This window comes from Oenanthe melanoleuca, chromosome 1 (assembly GCF_029582105.1).
Source record: "Oenanthe melanoleuca isolate GR-GAL-2019-014 chromosome 1, OMel1.0, whole genome shotgun sequence".
Taxonomy (NCBI): Eukaryota; Metazoa; Chordata; class Aves; order Passeriformes; family Muscicapidae; genus Oenanthe; species Oenanthe melanoleuca.
In genome coordinates this window covers 65,578,419-65,599,018 of record NC_079333.1, presented here as the reverse complement: position 1 = coordinate 65,599,018, position 20,600 = coordinate 65,578,419, and the positions used below count along the sequence as shown (strand labels likewise).

Genomic DNA, 20,600 nt, shown 5'->3' with positions numbered 1-20,600 from the left:
ACATGAGCAGCTCACATTTCAGCTAGTTTGAAGTAAGACACACCTTTCTCAGCAGAAGACTCATTCTTGTGTACCACTACATAGGGTAACCTGGAACAAAATATACAGCACCAGATTCTTCCACCAAACTATTAGTATTATTCATTAAGAAAAGTGTTTACCCTACTTAATTTTAGAAGCCTTCAAATATGGCATTAAGAGCCTTCAAAAACAGGATTTTGGTAAGGATTCTTACAAGAGGCACTGTGAATGCAAAATTAACACAGGAAGATTACACAAACTCACAAAAGAATCACCAAAGGTTAATAAATCACATCTAATTCAGAGTTCATATCTGGTTCTGTCAGTCATTTAAGTGGCTATACAGCTAGGATGGTGTCAGGGCAGGCATATATGCTACTTCCCCATTTTCTTTTCTCTCTCTTCAGGTATCTATTTATGGTGCTTTAGGATGCTGGATCCTATGTCCCAGACACAATGAAGGTGCTCTTACATACAGATAAGGATGGCTGACCTAGTCACCTCAGGACACTATCTACTTCCAAGAGGAAGGTCAGTGCATGATTCATCTCACCTCTGCTTGCAAAGGACATGAGCTGTGCTCCTTTGTCTGCTCTGCCTCCAATGGCAGCCCAGAATGACTGGCTCCAATACAGATCTCTGCATACATTCATAAGAAACTCACTCTGACTGCATTCATCACAGAGGACAATAAACAGAGCTTTAAAAAAAATAGAGTTCAAAGACTGCATTCAGTTTTCACTTTTTCTAAGCAACTGAAAAAGACAGCTCTTGCAGCCCTAGAGCACTGCAATGCTTGCATACATTCTAGTGAAATGAGCTTGTATGCAACTTAAGTCACCAAACAACTTTCTCAGCAGCAGTTCCAGTTGGAAGGGGACCTCTATATTAATTTTTTTAAACGCAGAAGAGTTTCTCAATCCCCTTTACCAGGAAGATGAAGCTCACTTGTATCATCACATTTAAGGAAGAGATGGAGAAGTGGAGAACAGCAGCAGGAAGGGACTGCTGAAATAATACTGCCTCCAAAAGAAACACATCAGCCTCCAAGATGTTTCTAAGGGCAGGGGAGATGAACTCCATGTCTGACACCAGTCATTTACTCACCCACACAGCACATTGGAAAGCAACAGCACTTTATCCTATTTTAACAATTAGCAACATAAAAGGGAATAAAATTGTAATCACCTCATGACATCACTCACTGGGTAAAGATCCACCACCATGATGTGCAGACAATGCACCTAAGGCCACTGAAACATCTTCCTCCAACTCTTGCTAGGCCAGCTGGATAGACCCCCTGTCTCTGCTGGTTCTGGCTGTAAATACCTAGGTCTCTGGTTAGGTTCACCCAGCAGGTACTGACTGAAACTGGCAGGAAGTTATCATCCAATCATCTCTGCTACTAGATCTGAATGGGCAGCAACTCCTGTAGGCACAAATGAAGAGCTCTGAAGAAGCTCTGAGGAGGCTAGTGCATCACCCAGGGGAAGGCAGGACTGTGACAAGAAATTAATGTCTCTTCCACAATCAGCACACCTTCAAAGAAGCCAGCTACACCCAGTCTGATGGGGATAATTAATCTGTTGAAATGACTTTGCCAAAAGCTCCACACCACACTAATTTAGCAGCTATGGCTCTACTCCTCTAATGTGGAAAGCCTGTCTTCACAAAGACATTGCTGTATCAGTCTGTGGCACTAAGATTTAAGCAGAGCTGTGTCAGAAGTCATGACATATACTCCACTTCAACATTGTTGGAGCATTGTGATCATCATGAATCAGAACTCACTGCCTGTTAATTCAAAGGGGAATCATTTCTGCTGGCACAATTTGTGAAAGTTCATATTTTCCTTAATAAAACACAGGTCCATCATTGATTACACACACACATTACCATAACATCATACACAAAATCCAAACTCATACTCATTTTGCATAAACATTGTGAAACCCATCCCAACCTGGTCTTCCCTCTTGAATTTGTTACCTTTGGCAACTGCCTTGTTTGTATTTCAGCAACAGTGTGATACAGCAAAATCCCATAGAGTACTATGGGCAGAGTATTTTGCAATCACTCAGAATTAGTTTGATTGTTCTGTTTGCCACAATACCCCACAAGCAATAAAAACAGGTATGTTTTGAACAGAAAAAATATCTTTTTGTCTTTTTCTTTAAATGCCAATAGGGTCTGTAGCATCTCCCAGGTCAGAGACACAGTGTGTCTGGGTCTCGGGACATCTCTTCACTGCCTCCTTCCTTGCAGAGCACTAGCAACATTTGTCTGCCATATAGTTCATACTTTTTAAATCCAGTGGAGATTGCTTTTCAGACCAATATGACATACTGTATGTCTGAAACAGTCAAGGGAATGTCTGCAGATATGTAGCAGCAAGGAGTATGTGGCTGCAGACATCACCTCCACAGCTGCTGTTCAAAACTTGCAGAATCTTCAGCAGAGATGCCTACTCAAGATGCAGCTCACACAGCAAAATACTGGTGACCAGTAGTCTGATAGCCACTGTGCCAAATTTATTACCACCACAGTTTTGTGGGTCATGGCTATTAGCCAAAATTATGAGGAGGTAGGCAGATCTGTTTTCTCTGGCTCAAAACTGCCATACTGTCATCATCTTGCAGAGAGGTGCCTTCAACTGCAACTGGATTAATGACATATCCTCACGGAGGAGGAAAGAGGCACAGTTTTGGCAACCTCACCAAGGTTAAGTCAGGTCCTGATCAAGAAATTTAAAAAAGACAGAAATTCCTTACACTTTGAGATGGAAAACAGTTACCAGAGCTGTTATTTTGCAAAACTGCAAACCACTTAACAGAAAGGAATGGTAAAGCTGTAGCTCTACAGCCCTCCCTGGGGCACATCCCCTGGGGCAGGCTGAGCCCTCGTAACTCCGGCTAGCCAAGATTCTGGATCAATGAAGAGGGAAACCTAGCATCATATATAAAATTAATAATGTATGTTGGAGTGGGAGTTGCTTATAATATAGGTCCATGATCATAAATCTGTGCACTTAAGTAAGTCCTTCATCATCCTAAAACTTACCCAGTGGTGAAGTTGGCTGAGAGAAATATGGCCTGCTGCTTCTTTAGACAAGTTTATGTATTATTTAGAAGCAGGCTTTCAAGCTACCAATCCATCTGGTACATACACCAGTTATGTGACTTTTGTTAGAGGTCCTCCTCTTCCCCAGTCAGACAGCTCAGTCCCTTGTTATCTTTTTATGAGAGGTTTGCTTCACCATCCAAGAGGAAGGAGAGGCAGTTACATACCCCCTATTTGGAGGGCTTCATCAACCCCATACATATCATGGTGGCTGTAGTGACAATGTGTTGCAGCAAAAGATGATAAATTCATTTTTGGACAGTACTCTGTCAGATTACTCATTGAACTACTACTCATGACCATGCTGCTCCCCAGGCATCTGCCTTGCAGCTAGAAGACACACCTGTTTCCCCTAACCAGTCTACTCCACACACCCACCCAATTCTTTGGCTTCCTCAATACAAAAACCAAGTAAGCCTGTTGGGGAAGGAGTATTTTGCAGTACAGTAGAATAATATCAGTATTCTTTATAAAACACTCTACAAGCATTATGGTGAACTAGACAGGCTATATCAACACTAGGAAAACTTCCCAGAACAGATGCATGCACATACCAGAGACTTTTGTCCAAAGCAGGTCACGGATTTATATCTTTTCACATTCCTGATGAACAAAACTATGCTGCATTCACATCTTCAGCACAGACCTGACCATCCCAACACTTGTACAAATGGCAAAAATACTACATGTAGCTCTGTTACATGAGTCAGAAGAACCTCATTGTCTAGGCAAGTTTTGCAAAGTCCCCCTGAAGTAAAATCTCTAATCTCTAATACAGGGTATCAACTCCAAAGTTTGAAATAATTTGTACTGGTTATTACCAGGCAAATCTAGAGCATAAAATTACTTTTTTCAGTCATGTGGGAAAAAATACAGATGGAATCTCAGCTTATCACATTTTTAACCTCAAATATAAAGCAGAAGACTCCTCTCAAAGTTATTTGACACTCATCCCAAAAGCATACAATTCTTAGGCAAAATACCTGAAAGCATATAAAGATAATGCACAAACTCCAGGTAAATTAAAGACTTCCAGTGACTTCCATAGGTTTTGGATCAACATGGTCTCTCTCTTACTACATTTCTACTACTATCTAGAGTATGTTAGACACAATTGCAAGAGATTTTTTGAATCGTATTTATTTAGTTACCTTCCCTTGTACCACAAAACTGGAGTCACCTGGTTGTCGCCTCAGGTTAGTCCTGAAACTGTAGAAAGCCTGTTTTCAACAGATTTAATTCCAGTATACCACAGGGTAAGTAAAAGCTGGAAATTCATTTTGCTTAATGATTAAAAATTCTTTTGAGAGTTACAGTACGGAAGCCAACCTGAATTTCAGTCACAGAGAACAAGTAGAACATGAAAGTGTGATTGGTATTCAGCTCAACTAGTGTACAGTATTCGAATGTGACCTCCAGTCCTACCTAACCACCAGTGATGCTACTCTGTCTTACTGGAGAGAGACAGATCTCATGCTCCAAAGATGTTGCTATTTTTCAACTAGCCACCGATTTCAAGCCTGAAGTTTAAGATAGCTTAAATAAAGTAGGATGAACCTTATCTTGAAAGAGCATTCAGCATGTTTAACCATGTTTAACACAGAGAGAGAGAGATAAGGTAACTAGAAACCTGAAAGCTGGAATTTGAGAGGTATCATGACATTCATTCACGCTGGATCCGAGTGCCAGCTATACCAATGTGTATTATCCATGCAGCACAGCACTGTGTGGATATATTGGAGCTAGGCTGTTTGCCATGCTCTGCAGGGTGTAGACAGGCTGTGTGCATTGACAGGATCAACTCTTAGTGTCTTAGGTACTTATGTTTTGGTAACATAAGGTGTGAGGTCTTCTGTGTGCCTGGATATGCTCTGTACCCTTCAAGGCTATGAAGAACATGAGAAGCTATCCTACATCAGCAAGCTACTTTCTACATAGCAAAAAAAATATGAGTTGTATGGTATTTTCTTAAGCTCAACCTGAGAAGGAGACTTCTCAAAACCAGATAATCTATTCAGTTTTTTTTTGCTGCAGAAATAAATCTCCCCACTCCCTTAAAACTGTATGTTGGACATCCCCACTTCAATCAGCCAACAGCAGATTTAAAACTCCACCGACAGCAATCCGTCATTCATCCACTCTTTTAGAAATGTTCTCAGTCCTTAGAAAGCAATAGCTGCTTCATAATTTCAATTCTTTGTATTGGTAGGGGGTGAGTTTGCAATCACAACAATCCCAGAGAACTCCACTGGACAGACTCCCCTTCTGCAGCTTTGGTCTTGGTAACTGAATTAAGTGACAGGAGAAGACAATAGTAACCACCATTGCAGAAAAACAAATTAAGGTAAAATCTCAACTATACAATAATCAGGACAAACATTCAATCACAGTATAAACAATTTTATTTTTAAAAAACAGTGAACATATTTCAAGAAGATCTCATCTGCTACTGACAAAATGAACAAAGATAAGGGTGTCTTTACCCTTTCACTCTAAGTCCACGCTTAGCGGGTTGCTCTAGGATGAGGAGCAAGGCCTCTCTGTGTGATTTAAAGAACATGTATTAGTTAACTCCCCTTGCAGATTAGAGCTCAGCTACTATACAAGGTACTCTCATGATGAAAATGTACTATTCATTTAGTCTATACATTGCACTAGTATGAAAAAATTCTATTATGAACTGCTTAGTGGATTCTTCAGAGACAATAACTCCAGTTAATAAAAACTTCATCACTACGTGCCACAGGATGTACAACACTTCTCCAGAGTGGAGATGGGCTATACTGCCAATCAGACATGTTAGCAAAAATTTCAATCAAAAGTGTATTTTTGCTCTGAACAAATTGCTGGAGGAAGAATATAGTTAAAAATCCATAATTACATTTCCTAAATCTAAATTTTCCGGTAGGTTACACAATTCTTTTTTCTTTGTTGCATTACCACCAGCAAAACAGAAGCATAAAGGGTGAGGGGATCCATTCTGTTAAAAACAGACTTACAGAAGGACAATTTCCCATTTTTCTCCTATCAGTATTATAAACCAGGGAGAATTCAAATATATGTGTCTATTTATGACAGATGAAAAGACAAACAAAAAATTAGGCCATTTAGTCCAAGACTGCACTTTTCCTATCATTACTTGAAATGTCTTGAAATTCCTCTGCATCTCAGCAACATCCCTACAAACACTATGGCTCCTCCTAAAACCAGATCCACTTGCCATCTGTATTCACAGGTTAAATTTCTGGCAGAAGGCTGTTGCCAGAGACCTCAATTTACAGTTTCTGACTCCGATACCCTTCCAAGATGCCACGCTCCCTCTTTGTTCAAGTATATCTGCTGCCCATATTGAGGCAGACTGAAAAAGCTAAATCTTAGGCTCAAATCGAGGTCAAAAGCAGCACTTGCCCTCCAGGAGCCCTGTGGCTTTTGGATAAATATAGCAAGTGTCACAGTTATGTGATTATCATGAGAAACTGCCAACACTATTTCCAAAAGCAGAGAAAAGATACAAAACACTTAAAAAATAAAAGCTTCTGTGAAACAGATTTTTCATATTTCTAAAACACAACATGGGAAAAAATTAATGGGAGTTTATGATCAAGGGAAGTTCTAATAGAGGTTTAACTGACTGCCAAATATAACAACATATCCAGAATATATATCCTCATACAGAATTAATGTTCAACACCAACCTTGAGTCAAATTAAGAAGTACTAACCAAAAAATTGCTACTAGGAAAATGGGTAAAGTGACATACAGATGTATGATACAGATACCATTATCATTACTGTCATGGGGGTTAGGGCTTCTGCAACAATTTTTAAGCTAAGCAGATCAGCATCTTTAGATTCCCTTGAGAGAGACCAATGTCTCCTGACACTAACTCAGAGCACATTTCTACATTTAAGCTTCCCTGGGGTGGCTTCAGGCATCTCAAGGGACACTCCTTAAGTAAATTCTGCTTTGAGAGTACCTTCCAAATGTACACTGCACCAAGAACTGTACAAGCATTTAACAAAATGGCATTCTTTGCTCCTAACTATCAGCAACACAGGCATAAGCTGTCAGAGGAGGAGAAAGGAGTGTATCACCCAAGAGCACAGTCAACAACAGGGAAAGCATGAGAATAGCACACACACGTAAGTCAAAAAGCACACAAATTGCAGACAACTATTACATTGCTGCAGCATCCTGCCTGCTCCTGTCTTACTGCTCAGGATAAAAGGTACTCTGCAGCATCTTTTAAGCGTTTCCATCACTTAACCTGCCATGTCCACAATAAGCTCAGACAATACAGTTTGAGCTGCTTCTTCAAGCTTCTCTAAAAAGAAACATTCTGTTTCTTCCAAATAATTATTTCAGATTTATCAGCATCTGCATAAATCAAAAACACGTAAAATATTTTTTGGACTATGTTCAACACAAGAAGACCATATGTGTCTACTTACAGTTTGAGACTTGTTTTTTTATTTATAAATAAAGATCCATTTGTGACTACAGTGGAGAATTTCACACCCAGTATTTTAAAAGACATGAACAAACAACCATGAGGCAGTCTGGACACTGGGTATACAACTGCAATACATGAAACAGAAATGATAAAAAATAAAACTGATGACACCATGAAGGAACCAGTTGAAGCCAAGATTCTGGCACTACACCCTTTTCTATTTCATGCTGGCCTGCAAATCACTCTATATCCTGCCTTTCCTATGGGTTAGGAAGAAGGAACAAAGAAACATGGAGAAAGTTTGGTAGCATTTTACTGAGCTGCTTGAAGGACACAGTGGACTTCTAGAAGAAAGGAGATTAGGCTGCTGAGCCAAGTCCTCTGTACCTGAAGGCAATGACACAAGAGATGACTCAGTTGCTATCACCCATGCCACAAAACCCTGCCCAGCACTCACAATGGACCTCAAACATGTTAAGAAAAAACTGCCTGAAGACAGAAGTCACAAACACATCAAGTGCCAACTAACCCTAAAATAAAACAAAACAATTTAAAAATATATGGTACCAGTCAGATGCAAATTCAGAAGACCTATTACTCAACCCTTGTTAAAACAATCCTATTGTTTTATTAAATCTACACTGGAGTAGGACCTTGAGTCCAATGAAAATGGAACCACATTATGTAAACCACTCCTAAAGAATAAAACAATTAGAGCCCCTAGCCCTAAGAGCTTACTTTAACTTCTTGCACAAATCTTTACATGATTTTAAATGAAGTAGCAAGCAGCTAATATACTTAAAGTCAACATGCAGTGAGCAAACTTTTACCACGAGTGACCTTGCACTTATTTTCTTGTGTGCTGATAATTTTTCTATGAAATGACAGCACCAATACAGAGAGCATATTGTATATTCCTATACGTAAAAAGCAATTCTAAACAGAAAAGACAAAATAATGCATACACACACACAGAAGGGCCTACTTGCAGACAGCCTCATTTTAACACCTACAGTGTGGAGCACAACCAATCCTCCAGCATATAACAGCAAGGGCATGAATCAGTGATCTAAAATCAGAATGTAATGACATTTTAGTGCTCCAGCTGGTCCAGTCCAGTGAGGTTGTTGTGCAGATCCTATATCATATCCATCTGCCCACAGAGATACTTTAAGGAGGCAAAAGAGTGCCAGACTATGCTTGGCACCTTCACAAAGACCAACAGATCACAGTCAAAGTGACTAAACCTAAACTATGTGTTTACTAGACACAAACCTAAACTAGATGGAACAAACCTACATGTTCTATGAATGCACATAAATACCTGAGATCAAACAAGGTCCTTACAGCCAGACACAAGAAGAACAGCTCCATATCTGGAGCTGGAAATTGAATCCTTCTTGGAAATATCTCTTGTGTGTCAATCATATAGATGTTCCTCTGTGGTACAGATGCAACACAAAGCAATATCCCATGTATCTAACTTAAGTCTAGCAGACACAACAATGTAATTTACTTCATTTCACAAGTGATTGAAATGTGGAGCAAACTTTTCTGCCTTACACAGAAAGATAGCTACTAGTATGTGAAAACACACAAAACAAAAAAAATCCCCAACTGTCCTGTGTCCTAATTTTGGAGGATGAGCTCAGCTTCTAAACAAATGATTACAAACAAGGTCAGAAGTACCATGACTGAAGAAATAGGAGACAGTGAGAAACCATCTTTAAATGAAGGGCACCAAGACTATTCTTAAAAAATATAGACTGCATTCAAAACTTGTCAAAAATATAAAGTAATATTACATCCAAATCCTTCTGATGCTAAGTATTCCAAGGTTTTTTCCTAATTGGTGGAGAGAAATTACTATCTCCAGACTCAATTAACAAAAGTGTTTCACAACAGCTGGGTGGACTGTCCTTTGGCTTCTTCAGAATCAGTGTACAGACAATTTCTTCCAGGTATCTATCTTAAATGAATGAGGTTCAGTGAAATTATACATAACATTTAGCATCAAAAAGAGCTCTTACAAATCTTTACTGTACTTGACTCAGAAACAATGTGTCCTCCATCAACTACAGACAAAACTAAGAAAAAGCTACCTATCTCTCCTATGCAGCAGAGGACACAACTCATCAACCTTTACAGAGGAATTTATCTGACTGCATGAGGGTATCTTCAAAGTTATCCACTTCTAACTCCCTGAGTACCCATTTTAGAACTGTGCACTTCAAGATACAAGTCTCCTCACCCTGAATTAATACAGGGCAGGCAGTAAAATCAGTGGTACTTGGTACAACCTAATGGGAATAGACAAGTGAATACAAAGAAGCTGACTTTCCCTCCCAAAGTAGAACTTGTTTGTTCCAAGTCAGACTGCAAGTGTAATGGCCCCCTCTGCATAAGGGGGACACATGGGGTTGGCTAAGTTGAGCACATAGCCATCCACTTACAAGCAAAAAGCTCTCCCAAAATCGTGTTTCCATACAGATTTTTCTGGTGTTATGAAGTGGGGCCAGTCTGAGCTCAGCCAGCTGTGCAGACTTAGTTAACAGGTACTTTACATTGTAAGAGTGGTAATGGTGGTCCAAATTCACCAGGGAACATCATCCAATACCTCTTTATTCTTTGGCTGCTTTTTAATTTCTAAATAGGAATGTAGCTGCACACTTCAGAAGCCAACACAGGCATTAGTACTCTACTAGGTAACACCAAATGTGCCTGTACTTTTAGCAAAAAGCAGTGTTGATGCTACTTCTATTGCTTTTAGAAACTGCATTACGGGCTTTGAACTCACCTTGTGAGTGTAAATTATTTTAAATAAGAATAAGCCTACTGAAATCCTCACATGAAATTTAAGTGCTTCTAGCTGTTTAACCACTCATGATGAGATGATAATCCCAGTTCAGTAGTCAGCATGGATTTAAAAAAACCTAAAATGGGATGGGAGTCCTCTCAACTGAGGCAAGATCTACCACCTCTCTTCCTTCACAGACACTTCAGAATTCAGCTTCCTCTTGCAACTATGATAACCAGAACTCCATTCTAAGCAAATAATTATGAACTGCACAACAACCAATCCTCAAACATGAAATTAAATTCTTAAATAGTATGCATATTGCAATTTAATAAAAAGTAGAAATCATATTGAAGAGCTGTAGTAGAAAGGCAAGAGATATCTCCAAAGTTAATCAAAACTGTCTGATCTTCTATGCATTTGTTGCCTTAAGGTTTTAAACCAAACACTTCTATGTTCAAGTGTACTTGCAGAGTAGCAACGTTACAGTGACAAGAGAGAAATATTCTGCTTGAAATACAAGTCCAGTATCAAACCTGAGTTTTTCCAAATTGAAATACACAAATCCTCAGCAGCTGTGCTAGAAAACCCAGAGATATCAGCATTTGCAAAACCTCGAAGAAGTGCTTGGAATTATGCAGCTGTTAAAACAAATTACTTCAAAATAAATAAAATCTATTAGGACATAACTGCTGTGCATGTATAGGTGCACTCCAAGCACTAATGCTGTACTGCAGCAGATGCCTGAACAGCCTGATCTCCAAGATACCACATTCCCCAAAAGGTGCTAAGATGTGTTATCTTTTTTATTATCAGAAACATACATAAAAAGGAAACAAAACCTCTCATGCCACTTTTTTCATTCCTTCTAGAGTGCTGGACATTTTATTTATGATGGAAACTATAATCTGTAAGCTTCTGCATGTTATTACTTCTGCCTCAAAAGCATTTTACATAGAATTAACTTGCATTATATATGAGCAAAAGCTGTATGAAATTTTATTAATCCAGTTCTGAGTATCAAAAAATATATATCTTATCCATCAATGGAAAGCAAATAAAATTAAATCTAATAAATCTACTTTAGGAAAAAAAAAAATACACCTTGCCCTTGTTTCAGCACTAGACCCAGCTCAAGTATTCAAGATAAAAACTTAAGTTCACTTATAGTATTTTCTGTTTGTGGTGTTAACAGACTACAGCATAATAGTTCCCTATGGCAGTGGTTTTCAACACTTAAGTATATTCCATATCTTAAAGACTCAAATTATTTCACTAAGTACCCGTGGAAAGTGGAACAGAGTTAGGATAAGAGAACACTGCCTCTTCCTGCAGAAACCACAACTTACACATCCAGGTAAAACCTTCTGCCTGGGGCCCAACCAGCTGTAATTTATCAGAATTTTTTAAACTTAACAGGTAAAAATAACACACTACTATAGAAAGAAATCATTTTGTTTGGTCTCCTCCCTGTTTTTCTTCTGGGTATGGTGTATGTTTGGATAGCAACCTTAACTAGTATTTAATATTGGGATCCAGCACAACAACAAATAAAATTCCTCTAATGAGAATCTTTGTTTTGGGGAATCATAAACAATGGAGAGAAACTGCAATGGATCCGTTTCACAACATACCTTGTCATCCACAGATGATACAATAGCATCCATCCTGAAGCACAGTAATAATTTAGGAAAGAAAACAGGGTTTACCTCTTTAAACTATAAGCTACAAAACCTACAGATTTCAGCTGCCTACTGTTCTTAAAGAACTGAAATGGTATTTCTGAATAAGAACTCATCTAAGCCAAATTCTGAATTCATCCAGTATTTCATATTCCCCAATGAAGAGGAGCTTCCTATCTGGAAGGCTGAATTGGATGAGTTACACTTTGAGGCCATGAATAAAGCTGAGCTCCTCCAGACTGACTCCTTGCTAAGCCTCTTAAGTCCTCAGTTTATCCACCCGCCTGCTTCCGAGCTTTTTGCAGAAGTCAAGTTAGGCAGGGTACCTTCAGGCAGGGTGTCAGTCATCAGTTTCAGAGGGGTTATACCCATCTGCATCAGCTAGGAAGTTTACAGGCCACATCACTCTGCTCACTGAACTTACAGCATGTGCTAACATCTGCAACTACTGCCAAGAAAACACAGAAGAGGCTCTACCACACTATTAAAACTGTTAGCTGGCCCTGTTCACTTCAATTAACCTAAAAAAATAAAATAGACAGCAAGATTAAAATCCAAATAGCAAGGTAATTGACCCTGCAACATACAGGGAACTGCTGTAAGCATAACAAACCAGAAACGTTTCAAACAAAAGGTAATTAATAAAGAGTACAAAGAAAGGTATGATCCAGTCCAGCCCACAGAGATAAAACAACTGAAACAAACAACAAACATTACTACAACACTGTAATTGCTCATGGGAAACTGGTACAATTCCAAGCAAAGATCTTATCATAAGAGGTTACATTTAACTTTCATCCTCAAAGTTAGCATGCTTAATCCACAGAAACAGGGTTTGTAATAAGCCTAGTTCATTATAAACATTCTAAAAGCTTTACCTACTTAGTAATAGACCAAAGGAATTTTGAGAGGCTTGCCCAAGTTCTCACAGTGGTTCACAGAAGAACCACCTGCTGGAGACCACCTCTGTGCTTATAATAAACCTTAAGGATTTATGCCAAGATGAATTATTAACTTCCACCACGAAATACTCAAAACAGGCATTTTCACTAAAAAAGAAATAGGCTGGTGAGCGCAGCAAAGTGAGAAGAAAATACCACCATTCAAGTGATTTTCTGGCTGGAAAGACCAAGTAGCTGTTGGACTATTTCACTGCCTTGGACTACGTTGGCAGAAGCCTCTCACAAGACTTTTAGCCTTGTTATGAGATAGCCTAATGCTGGAATATTTCAAAAAATAAATGAAATCTTTTATGAAAATCAGAATGCAATGCAGTAAGAAAAATTTGCACAAGCAGGAATAAATGAGGATCAAAAAACTTAGTAAGAGAACAGAAAATAGTTACAACTCAAAAAAAGACTGACAAAAAATTTTTTTTTGGCTCACAGCTCTTCTCTCTGCATGAACTTACTCAGAAATGCTGACTTTGCAGTAAAAAAATCAATTTTTACTGCTTTTTATTTCCATGTGCACTCTGGTGTCTGAAGAGCTGTAACAACTAAATGGTTTAACTCTTGGCAAATGCACCATGCACTAAGTGAATTCTACCAATAAACCATTTCAGAAATCACACTCTGGTATACTATAAATATTTTCTGACTATGCACTTAATAGTTCTCAAATACTTCAGCATTAACCATTGATTCAGAGCCAAGCAGGAGAGGCACAACTAGATTTCAAAATACCTTGAAAATGCCCTTGCAAGGCATATGGCTGAAAGGGAAAAACACCAGAAATACAAAGTTTGAAACTTTAGTACCAGAAAAGAAGAATGTCATACTTAGTGAGTCACTTATAAAATCTGGATGGATTATGTGTACGGATTTATACACACATATTACCAGTTGAGTGTACTGCAAAACAAAATGCAAGAAAGGTTACAGAAAGTTTTCTGTACCTCAAAAACCAAATTATTTGATTATTACAAAAGTCTCAAATCTGGTTGAAAAACTAAGGATTAAATAAGTATGGTGAAATCAACTTCTAAAAATTTAAGAGGAAGAAGGATGACATTTGCTTATGTGTATTGTTTATAAAGATACAGGTACTAAAAGAAAATACTTAGAAATATGACTGTTAATCAGGTCTTAACTAAATTATTAATTAAAGCAATTTTACCAAAGAATTGCTGCAGTATAAACACAAGTCTATTCCCTTCCTGAACATACTGCTCCCATAAGAGGTTTTATGGCATATAATTTGTCAGAAACTTTATAGAGCTCAGGAAATTCATGAGCCAATTGCCATGAGCAGAACATATGGATCAGAGTAACTCATTGTCAACATAACATAATGCCATTTGCTGTGACTTCAGAGAGAGAGGCTGAACTGATAACCACAGAGTGATTTTAATTTGAAACTTCTATTGCCTATTCAATTTAAATAAGTTTAAGGTCATGCAGTCCTTTTGCTTGTTTCTACACTGACATTACAGACTTGACTCAATTGTCCATACTTGCATGTGCCTGCCCACCTGAGAGGCCCTTGGGAAGGTCAAGGTATCATTAAAGGACAGTAAAAGCACAGGATCTTTGGAAGGTCTGCATCTGTCCTGAACAGAAAAAAGGGCAATAGGCCATGTCAAAGGGCACTAGTTACCTAGTGGAGCAATATAAACAGCCCTTCTACACCAGATTGCATTCTACTGTTGGCTGCCCAACCACACAGAGATGTACCTTCAGGTGAGCACGTGGGGTTTAGTGCCAAGCACCCATTTACCATCAGTGGACTAGAGAGCTACTAAATTCATTCTACAGTCAACACCTAAGCCTTGTCACCTGAGCAGCTCCCCTGATTCCTCTGACTCTACAAACAAGAACTTCCACTGACAGTTAAACATGATGCTCAACTCACTCTATAGACACCTGAGCTCAGATACCCAATTAACAAGCCAAAGATCACCCTGAAACTAGATGAGATGATTGCCAATATAGGAACCACAGCTTGGCCCACCTGACTTGAGGCAAACCAGCCCAACTAAATATTTCCAGATCAATAAGCATTGTAGCATCTTTTACTATCAATGTAAAGAGGGCAATGCCTTCAGAGCCTTATTCAATCAAATGCCTGATTTTGGATAAGACTTATCCACAGCTACCCATATCCTCCAAAACATACAGGAATACGCCCAATCTCTCTAATGTTGGCTGCAGCTAACATCCACAGCAATATGTTCATGCTCTCACTAGCTTTATCCCTTCTTCTGTCATGCTCTTGATGCCTGTGAAAGGCTACCTACAAGAGAGGGTAGACAGAGTTAAAGGAATAAACTAGGTATTCATTAGAAGGCCTTTAAAGGATACACCTTGGGCAGTATGAGAACCTGGTCATGGCTACACACAAGATGGATCCCAGTCACGAGTTTTCAAACATTTTTAAGTTTTGGTCCATTTACATATTTGGGTTAATTGTCCAATTACAGCTCCAGGTTATGAAGTCCCATCCTCCCAGATTCCTCTCCTCAATTTGCTGTTGTTTATACTTTTTGGGCCTGGAGCTATAATGGTGTCATTGGATCTCAAGCTGAAAAAGGATTATTTTGTCTAACTACCCAGTAAAGAGAATTTGCTAACACTTCACATGAAGTACAGAGTTACACACTAAGGCAGTACATAATCTGGAAAATATACGAGCTAAAACTTAAGGCATTACGCTTGTTCATTCTCTTCTTCTTTCTTAGTGAGTTACAAACTTTACTATCCTCCCTTAATATCTTCCTTAACACAATCTTAATGAGACCCCAGATGGTAAGAAAATCAGAAAAGTTCTGTCTAGTATTTATTTAAATCAAAAATCAGAGCACACAGCACAGATCAGCCATCAGATGGATTCCAGTACCTGGGATTACCAAGAGGCCAACAAAACAGCACTACAGTCAAGTTACAGCTCTTCTTGGTGCATGCTGTACTTAGCAAAGTTCTGGCATGACATTTGATACTGAAAAATACACCTTTAAACACTTATAGCCCTATGATAGTTTTGACTTCACAAAAAATGAAAAGCACCCTTTTCAAACCTCAACAGATATACCAACAATAAAGTTACATGAATGTTTCCTTGCCAGGAGGTCCTCTGTTTTTAGCCATGTATGAAAACTGACAAATTAGAACAAGTTGTGCAGGAGAAAAAAATGGATAACAAACAGGAAAATACTTCAAATATGGCATGATCAGAAAAGAAAAAATTCAAACATTTGTAAGCATTTAGGTAATGAAGGAAGACTTGTATACATATGAAGAAACTGCACATCTGCCATATGTAAAGCCTGCTAAATTGTGAAAACACCAGAGGAATGACAAACCAGACCAAAAATGCCAGCTTCCTAAAAATGAAATTAACAAAGTAAGATTACCTTGCTCCAATCTAAAACATAGGGAACGTTTTGCAGCTTCTATCTCAGGAGTTGGATGATCCAGAACACGTCTGCACCACTGCAGAGGACTCAGTGATTTCTCTTGAGGAGCGTGAGTCTTGGTAGGCAAGACGTACAACCTTAAACAAAACACACAGCAAGATATGCAATACTGCAAGGTTTGCTTTTGTAAGCCCACTTAGATCACTAACAATCTACAACATCCAAAGCCCTGCAAGAGGATATCTAGTAAAAAGAAATATATCCTGAAGTAGAAGAGTTGATATTAGTTTTCTTTCTTCCCTCCTCAGAAAAATAGGTGGCAAAATATCAACTCTACAGGTCTGGCATGCTCAAACAAAATTCAACTAGATTTCACCTTCTTAAATAAAAGATCTTCTATCTAATCACTACCATTGTCTGAATTTCAGCACTGCCCAAAGTTCAAATGTATTATGTGCTGTACACAATAGGTTCTCTTGCTTTTCCCTACACTTGAATTTACTGGAGATTTAGGTAATTTCAGTATCTGATTTTATCTTCACCCACATGAAACAGATGTTATTCATCTTTGTAATGATTAAAAACATTCAATGAGAAATAATGAAAACCTATTTTCAACATTTGACACCAGCAGAAAAGGAAAAAAAAAACCACACATATGCAATAAAAGCTAATGTATGTGCATTATTCTCAGACAAGAGCTGGCAACTGACACATTAGTTGCACATTAGGAAAGCAGGTTTCAAAGCAGATTTCATGGGAGAATTCTTGAGGCCGAGATCTGGGTTGCTGCTGTCGCCCTGGCTGATTAGCAGGCACAGCAGATGCCAATTCACCTGGGAGAGTGCAAATCTTCCAGGAAGCAAACTATTCTGGTCTGCTGGACAAGATCCTTGACTCACAGCTCCCTGGCTTGACCACCATGGAGACATGGGGCTAGGCAGATTCTCAAGGCACCAGAGAAACACTCCACAGACTGTAAAGGGACCTGGCCTGTACAAAGGGGAAGTTAAAGGCAAGACAAAAACTAAACAGGATTTTGCCCCTCAGGGGGTTACTAACAGGTAGCAGCAGCCTTTCACCTTCACAGTTTTGGCTCAAGAGCTACCCAAGTCCCACCAGAGCCCCCCTTCTCCAGTGTGTGCCCCATGAAGATTTTTGCCTTTGAAGTCAATCAGCACTGTCTATCCAGTTCACAAGGAATAAATATCCTCTCTGCGATTGCTACCTTTCTCTCTTGGCAAGCCCAGCAGAGATCAACTATTGAATTGCTCTCAGGAGAAGACTTATTTCCCCAGGCACTCTGCAGTGCCTGACCATACATTTAAAAAGCAATACTGAGAAAGCCAAAAAGCAAAGAAAAGCTTTCAGGTTTCCTGTTAACCTGCAGAAGTGCTTCAAAAGCTGAACATCTGACTGATGATCAAACCTTCCTGGAAAAAGCTGAACACTACAAAGTAGTTTGACTTGTCTCCAGTTCCACAGGGTTGGTTGGTTTTGAAGATTTTTGTAAATGCAGTTAAAACAAAACCAAAACACAAAAAAACAGAGGTATTTAAGGCCTAAAATTACTAATCAACAACTAGGAAGGCTTTTGATTACCAGACAGCAGTTTGCTTTAAAGACTGAGATTTCAAAAAAGCCCCAAGCAACTGGCATGACACACCTGACCTTTCACGAACAATTACGGAGATTTATTCTTGGACTAAAAACATTCAACAGCTAAAACAACCCATTCTTAGTGGAATTAATTTGTTAACAAATCCCTGTCATGAAATTCTGCCTGTGGACACATACATGTGTGACATAAACATAAATTCTGGCGCCCAAATCTAGGACTGCTCCCAGGAAGGAAATGAAATTGGAAATTCTACTACAGTACATAATGCAGTGATAACTGATTGCTACTGTAAAATGTAAACAAGGACATTTTGATTAACAAGACATTATCAAACAAATTTCATATTCCCTAATGCTAAGAAAGCTAGAAGTTAGAACCAATTTAAAATTTTATTTAAGTCTGGACAAGCCCAAACCAGCCCTGCACAACCAACCACATGCACAACGAAGTGACGCTGACAAAAATCTCCAATTGGTATGTGATTCTCAAAAGCCATTTTCAGAAACATTTTCAGAAACGTGTACCACGAAGCACATACAACAATCAGAAACATTTCTGATATTTAGATTAATTTTGCAACATTTTATCTTCGACCAAAATTAAGGATATTTGAGCACATCGCAGCTTCTTCATACTGCATTTTATTCTTATCTGACATTAACATAGAGTTTGATTCAAAAAACTAATCTCATAAAAAAGAAAGCTACATGGAAGCTCAGACAGATACTGTGAAACTTACTTAAATAAAGGTAATCTATATACTGCTATTGACACGTGAAAATAAATTGAGGATCAGTGTCGTTCCACATGGTCGCACAGCCAAGACAGTATTCCAGCACTGTCCCTGCGATGCTCGCCCACGTTGCTGAAGGAGGTTTTGAGGCACTAGCTTTGCTTATCTGCTTACATCTCTACCTTGCAGTCTCCCCTTCTGTTTCTTTTCAAGGGAGTGCAACCATTCCCAGTTACACAGATTAACAAGTCCAGGTCTATTTTATTTTTTGTTTTATCCTTTCACTAGCCATTTCCGATTTATCCCATTTACTAGCACCCTGCCGTGCCTTTTGGAGCTACATGGGCGCGTGAGATACACAATTTAATCAACGTCTAAAAGACAAAAGCCCTCCCAAATCCCTGAAGATGGGCGACAATTTGTCAGAGATTTTAGGATGAGGAGGCAGCGCTGCTCAGATCAAGGCTTTCCCGGAACGAAATTCCGCTATTTTTAATTCCTTATGTAAACACGAGGCTGGAGCTAGGCTGCCATCTGAACGATATTCCTCGGGGTGGACAAGGAGCCCCGCTCCCCGCGGCGGGCGCGACGCCCCGACCTGAGCCGCGTCCCGCACACCGGGCCCTTCCCTCGGCAGGGCGGCACGGTTCGCAGGGGGAAAAGAAAATAAAAGGAAAAACAGCAGATTTCAGTCTAAGCAGGGAGATCAAGTGGATTTGGGGGCTAAGGCTAATCAGAGCGCAGCGGGAGGCCCGGCCGGGGGGCACAGCCGGGCCGGGGCGGGGAGCAGGGCAGGGCCGAGCCGCATGTACCATGTATCCTCGTCCTCTCCGCAGCCGTCCTCCAGCTCCAGCACCGCCACCTCGTCCAGCACCGTGGCCGCCGCCCCCGGACCACCGCCGCCGCCTTCCTGCCCGCCGCCGGCGGCCGGCGGCCCGGGCGAGGGCTTGAAGTAGGCGAGGGGCTCCGGCGGGCACAGCAGGGTGGGCAGCGGGCCGGGCAGGCACGGCGGGCCCGCGGCGGGGGGGCTGGCGGGGCGCAGCCCCGGGGCCGCCGGCGGGGCCAGCAGCAGGTGCGGGCTGGGCGGGCCGCTGCCCACGGCGGCGGCGGCGGCGGCGCGGCTCCGGAGCTGCTCGTTCTGCTTCTCCAGCTTCCGCACCAGCTCCTGCAGCTTCTTCACCTCCAGCTCGGCGCTGACGGCGGAGCCGGCACCGCTCCCCTTCACCTCCGCCATCATCGCCGGCTTCAGCAAGGCAGCCTCCATCCTGCCGGCTGGCTGCCGCCGCCGGCACCTGCTCCGCCGCGCCGCCGGAGGGCAGCGCCCGGCCCCCGGGGGAGGCGGGAGCGCCGGGGAGCGCCGCTCGCCGCCGGGCTCCGGCCCTGCGCCGCTGTCCGCCCACCGGCCCCGCTGCGCTCCGCCGCTGCGCCTCCCGTTAACGGCGGCGAGGGCGGGATCCCCTCCCACTCGGGCAGCCCGAGCGCCGCGCACACGCACTCGGCGGGAACAAAGAGCCGCCCGGCGCCCCCGCCATGCAGCCCCGGGCGAGGGCGGCGGGCCAGCTCGGAGGGGAGCCTCGGGCTTTGAGGGAAAGTGCTTCCCCCGGTGCACCCCACCGCGCCTCGCCTCGCCTCGCCCCGCCCGTGGGCTGGAGCCCGCCCGGGCCGCGCCTTCCTGAGCCGTGTAATTAGAGCCTGGTGGTGGCAGGGCTGTAATTATGCAGATTGGGAGTGTGAGGGGAATGGGAATCGCAAATAGAGGCTTTGTTGGGCTTGAAAGGAGCTAATTCAGCCAAAAGCCGGCGTTTGTACGTTTGAAACA

The 20,600-nt window shown here is 41.0% G+C and overlaps 1 protein-coding gene across 1 annotated transcript in view; it reads right to left on the bottom strand.

Annotated features, from left to right (window-relative positions):
- Window positions 1-20,390, bottom strand: part of SLAIN1 (SLAIN motif family member 1) — a 48,714-nt gene extending 28,324 nt beyond the window's left edge. The window contains exons 1-2 of the mRNA XM_056502737.1: window positions 19,594-20,390; window positions 16,425-16,564 (exon numbers count right to left, since the gene is read on the bottom strand). Of these exons, the coding sequence (XP_056358712.1) occupies window positions 16,425-16,564; window positions 19,594-20,045 (592 nt within the window). The 5' untranslated portion in view covers window positions 20,046-20,390. The remainder of the gene's footprint in view (window positions 1-16,424; window positions 16,565-19,593) is intronic.
- Between the last annotated feature and the right edge of the window lie 210 nt (window positions 20,391-20,600).